Raw genomic sequence first — 7,248 nt, forward strand, 5'->3', positions numbered from 1 at the left:
TGAACAGTGTCAAATAGGCCAAGCTGAGAATGATGCTAATGCAGTTTAGCATATCTAGGCACTGGAATTAAATAGTTTAGATAATTTAGAAAGATCAGCTCTTCAATGTGCTGGCTGGGTGCTGCCCAGGCTAAAAGTAAAGTTAATGGCATTGCAACTAGAGAGATGTAAATTGTGTACACTGAAATCAAGACCTGTGTATGTAAATTGATAGATGAGTCTGTAACACATTTGGAGACTGGAGCAAAACTCAGCATTGTTTATAAAGACTGAGAGACCATTATGACAATTGTAGGCTCAGATATTACAAGGAGAAGGTAAGCTTGGATGTGAAGCACTGCTCTGGTTGCTTGCCAGGTAAAAACACTGATATGTCACTGGAGTGAAATCAGAGCTTGGTTTTGCTGGGGTGCTCTGCAGACTGGACTGAACATCCTCTGGTTCTGCTCTGGAGCAGCTCTGAAAGTCAGTGGTGTGACTGACCCTTCTGAATCCCCACAGCAAACAGCTTTCCTCTAAACACTTCAGCATAGAGATCCCCCTCCCCAGCCTCGTACTTCCCAGCCATAAAGCTGAAAACCAAACATCCCATTCCCTGCCTCATCCATCAACCTGAATTAATTCCCCAAGGCTGCCGCTGGTTGAACAACAGATTTTGCTCAGCAGTAGCAGTGTGGGGGGTTTGAATTGTGAAGTTTATTGACTAGCCCAGGAGCAGAGCGCTGTGAGAAGAGGGGTGGGTGGAGAGATGCTCTGCCAGCCAGGCAGGCGGGATCCCTCTTTCAGTGGCTCAGCCTAGCTTTCACTCTGTCTCCCCAGGGAGGGAGCCTTTCTCTCACTCCAAGCTTCACCCCTGCCACACAAGAGGGAGGGAGAGAGGAGAAAGCAGAAGGGTCCCTTCACACTGACAGCACCCAACTGCCTGGCTCACATCTGCAGCAGGCAAACCATGAGGAAGAGTCTCTTTGCCCCTACAGTCACTTCACCTTTGGTTTAAAGCCTTCACCCACTTCCACAAGGAACAATGGAGGAGCAGTACATTTCCAAACTCCACCCGGTAGTGGATTATGGAGCTGGGGTCTTTCTTCTGATCATAGGTGAGTTCTGCCTTCACAGCCTGCTTGCTTGCTTGAAGCCTAGGAACAGACACACTGGAGCTGCCCTGGCTGTGCTGCAGTCAGTCAGAGGAAGCTGGAGGGAAATGATAGCACATCTGTTCCCCTGCTTAGTGCCTTCAGGTTGGTTGGATGTCAGGATTAATCTCTGCTCTCAGATTTGCAATCTTTTGTTTCCATGCTGAAGACTTGCCAGCACAAGTTTGCCTCTGTGGTATCACAAGTATTCAAACTGTCTACTGCTTATCCTAGCATCTCAGCCCCATTAACTGAGAGACGAAGCAGCTCATTTCATGAGGCTGATCAAGGGAGAATAACTTTGGTCTGACCCTTGGCAGGGGGAGAGCTGTCATTATGCTTGAAGAGCAGCTGTGTCTTGGGAGAATAAAATGGTATAAAATGACAAAAGGTTTCCAATTAGCAGTTCTAGTTTTTATAATGGCCTGTTTGCTCTGCGGAAGGCATATTAAAAATTAACTACAAGTGGGGTTACCTACCAGTGTGCTCCAGCATGGTTTTAGCTAAGTGTTTACTTCCTTGTCTGTTTGTTGCATATACCCAGGTGATTTGGTTACTGCTGTTGTAGATTTGGAGAGGAGCAGAACTGGTTTAGGCACACACTCCAACTGAATTTTGCTAAGATAGAATCACAGAATAGTTAGGGTTGGAAAGGACTTTAAGATCATGTAGTTCCAATCCCGATGCAAGTACCTGCATCCCTTCAGCTCATTTGAAAACTATGGTTGAGGTTCATTGAAGAGAGAAAAACATGTATTTTTATGTGCTTTAATAGAGAGACTTTGGGCAATGATGCTGGGCTTTAGCATTCACATCTCACCCCTGTTCCTGCACACTTTTCATTCCACTGCACTGTGCTGTCCCCTCAGTTGAGCTGACAGCAGAGAGCACAACTCAGGGTGAGAAAAATCACTATCTGCAAAACAACGAAGAGTTTATATTTAAATTCAAGTTAGGAAGCCAGCTTCTTTCTCATAGAAATGTAAATATGTAGGTGCAGATAAGGTAATGGGCAGCAACAAAGGACAGGGGGCTGGAGCTCCCCTTGTTGATACTGCTCTTGCCCCACCGTGCTACAGTCTCACAGCTGTCCTGAAGGGCTTTTAGGCACCCAGACTTCAGATATAGCTTGCAGCACTGGATCAAGAGCCTTCTGTGGCACCCAGGATCACTACTTGCATAGGGGATCTCAGGAACATCCCATATACGAAGCAGTGAGCTTAACTGGAAACCATGCTGCATTTATCTGTAGTTTTGCCACCTCACTGGGGGCTGCAGCAGGGCCTATGTGTCCTCTGAAATGTTTTCATTACAAAACCAGGCTAGGGCAGAGGCTTCAGCACTCACCACCAGCATCTCTGCTATTTGATCACTAGCCTATTCTTGAACTGTTCTGTCCCATGCCAGCCAGCAGCCTCACAAGCAATGGGATGGAAAGAAATAGCATGTCAAAGTCAGTGTGTGCCCAGATGTCTATCTCTGATGGTAAGACTAAGAGCTACTTCCTGCCTTATGCGCGGTGATTAGGGCTCTCTCAGAAGAGAGTGAATTAATTTTCCTCCTGAAGCTTGTGGATGTCCCATTTGGCAAGAGAAGGTTCTTCCCACCAAGCTACAGGTTGCTGGCTGTCATCAAGCAGTCCCATGCCAAGCCACTGTGGGCATCCTGTGTGTGCAGACATACAGCTGTTGAGAGCTCAGGGAACACTTCAAGATATCCAGGGATGCCAAGTGAACGTCTGTGATTAGGAGGTGAATGAAGGATATGGGGTCTCAGGTTTGTACCTCTGTTTTTTTCAAGGCTTTCTCTTCACATCTCTGCCTATTCTTGGATTTATGCCAATGTATTCCATTTTGTTGCATGGGCCTTTATTAATTCCTCTGTGAGCACTTTATTATGTGGTGTCTGTGAGCAAATGCAGCTTCCCTGTGTTCACAGCGACAAGGGAACGACAGAATCTTTTTCTGTTTTCCAGTTTCACTTCTGGCTTCTCAGGAAAACCTTTGATCAAAATGAAGCTCCAGCACAATATTCGCCTGAAATAGAAGAAAAAATTAGTAGTTTGCTACTTGTACTTTTCACACTGTTGACCTGAATGCTTTGAAGCCCTATGGCGTGTCTGAATAATGTATATCCAACAGGTCCTTTTACAAAGCAATCTCTGGTCTGTTGCATGCCTCTGGCTAAACCATTTCCGTGATCTGCCTCAGGGCACTCAGCCCATACGATTAGTGTGGGTGTCTAAGCTGCAGCACGTAGTGACAAGCAAGGAGCTGCCAAACCAGCATATGTTGACTGTCGAGGCAGCTCAGAGCCTGGGAGGATTGTCCTGGTGCTCCAGTGGAAGATACATTGTAAAGGGAGAAGGAAGGCTTCGGGAAGTGGAGAGCACCAGTTGGGAGGATGGAACAAGCAGGCAAGACAGTTGGAGCTCTTCAGTAGGAAGGAGAAGTAAATGAGGATATTACCAGGGAAATATGAAGATGGATACGCCTGTTTTACTTCCTAGTGTGTTGTGCAAGATACTGAAAGAGTGGAGTTTGAAGGTGTGAGATATACACATGAGAGGGGAGCCACAGGGGAATAGGTGGGATATAGTGCGTGGAGAGGGGGTGTAACATGGAAGTGAAGATTTACAGTGTGGTGATATGAAGGGGCAAGATATTCATATGAAAAAGTTTCCCTCAGTTGAGTGGATGCTGTGATGAGGATGCTGAGTTGTGTAGCAGCTCTCAGAAATGCCATCCAGGCAGTATTTCCTATCTGCTAGCTAAGAGAATGAGTTTCCTCATCATGAGCTGAAGAACAAGGTGTCATGGCAGGGAACAGCAGATACACACCAGTACTGTGCTGATACTTACAGCAGATAAGCATCAGCACAGTACTGTGCTGACTTGGGAGGCTCTGAATTCTGGCTAATCTCTTAGTCTGCTCTCTTCTGGACGTTAGGCTAACACTTCACAGCTGTGTTAACTATGTGGTATTATTGCCCTGTGCTGATGCTTCTCTTTCAGCCATCCTGACAATCCTTGGAAATTCAGCTGTCCTTGCTACAGCCGCGAAACGCTCTTCCCTCCTGAAGTCACCGGAGCTGCTTACAGTCAACTTGGCAGTAGCAGATATTGGAATGGCCATCAGCATGTACCCGCTGGCCATCGCATCTGCCTGGAACCACGCTTGGCTGGGAGGACATGCATCCTGCATATATTATGCCCTGATGGGTTTCCTTTTTGGTGTCTGCAGCATGATGACCCTCTGTGCCATGGCCGTGATTCGATTCCTTGTTACCAATTCATCCAAATCTAACAGTAAGTAATTAAGCTTCTGATAACCTTGTAGTGGAGCATTTGGGCTGTTACGTTCAGAGAGGTAGTTAGTAGAATATGGCATGGTGTATCAGTTCAGTAACCGTAGGAATAATCCTCAACTTTTAGTCCAGTATCAAATCCTAGGTTCTTAGAAGGATCTGATTAAATTCCTTATGAAGCAATGAGGATTTTCCACTTCTCAGTAATACCAAGTGAAACTACCTGAGAGTTTGGAGAGCCCAAATGTTTTGCTGGAAGCTCTTGGCTTCCTATTTGTGTGCAAGCAGACACACTGACATACTGGAATTTGAGAGGAAGGAGTGTTCTCTGGCATTCCTGGGGTGGGTGCCTGGTGCATTTGGGGTCAACTCATAGGCCTATAGGGATGCTGGGGAGGGACTCTTCATTAGGGACTGTAGTGATAGGACAAGGAGTAACGGGTTAAAACTTAAACAGGAGAAGTTTAAATTGGATATAAGGAGGAAATTCTTTCCTGTTAGGCTGGTGAGGCACTGGAATAGGTTGCCCAGGGAGGTTGTGAATGCTCCATCCCTGGCAATGCTCAAGACCAGGTTGGAGGAGGCCTTGGGTGACATGGTTTAGTGTGAGGTGTCCCTGCCCATGGCAGGGGGGCTGGAACTAGATGATCTTAAGGTCCTTTCCAGCCCTAACTATTCTTGTAAAGCTCCCTGACCTATAAAACTTCAGATCAGCACTGAGGTCTGCACTCAGGTCTCACACAATCCATGGACAGTCTCTGTTACATTCCTCAAGAAGACCAAAGGTTCAGGAACTGCAGCAGCAGCCCAAGCATGTTTGTAGCTGCCACACTTCTCTCCAAGAAGCTACAGCAAAAACCATGTGGCTGAGATGAGTTCCATACATGCTTGCTCTTCCTCTTTCTTGCAGGTAAAAAAATCACCAAGAACACTGTTCGCATCTTGATTACTTTCATCTGGCTCTACTCCTTACTCTGGGCCATTCTGCCCTTGGTAGGCTGGGGCTACTATGGCCCTGAGCCATTTGGCATCTCTTGTACAATAGCCTGGAGCAAGTTCCACAACTCCTCCAATGGCTTTTCGTTCATTTTGAGCATGTTCCTCCTGTGCACAGTCTTGCCTGCACTGACCATCGTTACCTGTTACTTGGGAATTGCCTGGAAGGTTCATAAAGCATACCAAGAGATCCAGAATATTGACAGGATCCCTAATGCAGCTAAACTGGAGAAGAAGCTGACATTGGTGAGTTGTCCCAGTGGTGAGAAGAGCCTACAGTAATCAGGAGCTTGCAGAGAACTGGCTCTGCTTACACATGGCTCATGATAACCCTTCATTTTTTCTGTCTAGTATTGACCAAAGATGGAGATGTGCTTCCAGTGTCATCCACATTGTCATTCCAGTAGCTTGATCATGATATCATAGCTACAGTGCAGCTTATTAAATCTTTAGGCAGTTGCATCCAAGATTTTCATAGACAAGCAGGTTTCCAGTCATGCTGGAAGAGCTGCTGGATTCTTTCATGATGTAGCTGGGCTGAAGGTCTTGTTCTGCATCCTAGGTATTTTTAATCAACTGAGTGGCTATTCTGAGTGAGTGCTACACAGAAATTCTGTACAGAAAGAGGACTTTTTAATATATCATTATTGCAAATAAGCACTTCAGTTGCTAATTTCTTGTGGAAAAGCAGAATTGATCCAAGCTTTCTAGAGGCCAGTCTGTTGATAGGCTACACTGACCAGTTAGGCTGTGTCTCCTGTGACATTGCAGCCAGAGTCAGGGAAGGAGATGAAAACAAGTGCCTTTTAAGAAACCACAGTGTAGATCTGCTAGGTGGGAATAAAAGCATATATGCACTGTCCAATGTTAGCTGTGCTCATGTCACAACATGTGTCATACAGTGTCAGGCATTTGAGCTGTTTCGGGCATGGTTACATCCACGCACCACATGCCTGAGTATCAGTGCCCACTGGGAACTGAATCCCTGTTTTCCTTTCAGATGGCTGTGCTCATCTCAGTTGGGTTCCTGAGCTCGTGGACACCGTATGCAGCAGCCAGCTTCTGGTCCATATTTAACCCCAGCGAATCCCTGCAGCCCGTCATTACACTGCTGCCTTGTCTGTTTGCCAAATCTTCAACAGCGTATAACCCTTTTATTTACTACATCTTCAGCAAAACTTTCCGTTGTGAACTCAAACAGCTGCAGTGCTGCTGTGGCTGGCAAGTTCATTTCTTCAGCACTGACAACTCTGCTGAAAATCCCATGTCAATGTGGAGCGGGAGAGATAACATGTGTCTCTCTGTAGCTGCAAAGGTGGAGAACCAGGGAGCTGCAGCTCGCTGAGATGCAGTGATGGTGTCATAACACAGGTCAAAACTTGGGCTCCCTCAGGAGTCCAAATGAGTAGGAATGCAGCACTGCGTATCTTATGTCAAATCCAGAGGTTTAAGTATATATTTTTAAGCTAAGCAACTCTTAAATATTATCTTTATGCTACACAGCAAAAGAACCTATTTTTTTCAAGAATATCCAATTTAGAGGAAATAGATTTATGTACTAAACATAAAAAAGATATAAGCTAAACTTATTTTCAGGAAAACAGTTTTAATTAAAAGAGAAATTATTATTGTGGGGTTTATTTCTTATACTTTAGACTTTTTAATGCAACCTATCTGCAAACTCTTGGCTCTTTCAGTAAAACAGCCATCAGAGAAAACTGTAGGTTGAACAGTTTGCTGCCAAACAAATACAGCTGAGCATGCAGTTTTCCAGCAATAGACAGAAAAACATACAGGTAGCAAGAAATACTT

The 7,248-nt window shown here is 45.4% G+C and overlaps 1 protein-coding gene across 1 annotated transcript; it reads left to right on the forward strand.

The window, feature by feature from the left end:
- The first annotated feature begins 748 nt into the window (after positions 1-748).
- On the forward strand, positions 749-6,923 carry LOC134173957 (opsin-5-like). Its single transcript, XM_062638483.1, has 4 exons — positions 749-1,097; positions 4,148-4,441; positions 5,351-5,682; positions 6,437-6,923. Exons 1-4 carry the CDS (start codon positions 1,025-1,027, stop codon positions 6,779-6,781), a joined length of 1,044 nt encoding a protein of 347 aa, XP_062494467.1. The 5' UTR covers positions 749-1,024; the 3' UTR covers positions 6,782-6,923.
- Positions 6,924-7,248: the final 325 nt, after the last annotated feature.

The sequence above is a fragment of the Pezoporus occidentalis genome, unplaced genomic scaffold (genome assembly GCF_034315485.1).
Source record: "Pezoporus occidentalis ecotype Australia unplaced genomic scaffold, CSIRO_AGI_Poc_V1 ctg57, whole genome shotgun sequence".
Lineage (NCBI taxonomy): Eukaryota > Metazoa > Chordata > Aves > Psittaciformes > Psittacidae > Pezoporus > Pezoporus occidentalis.

What these genes read in the sequence shown, in the direction of transcription:
- LOC134173957 (XM_062638483.1), top strand. Translation starts at nt 1,025, where the DNA reads ATGGAGGAGCAGTACATTTCCAAACTCCACCCGGTAGTGGATTATGGA. An exon ending in GGTCTTTCTTCTGATCATAG is followed by an intron (nt 1,098 to 4,147) that starts GTGAGTTCTGCC and finishes CTTCTCTTTCAG; the next exon opens with CCATCCTGACAATCCTTGGA. An exon ending in TGGAGAAGAAGCTGACATTG is followed by an intron (nt 5,683 to 6,436) that starts GTGAGTTGTCCC and finishes TTTTCCTTTCAG; the next exon opens with ATGGCTGTGCTCATCTCAGT.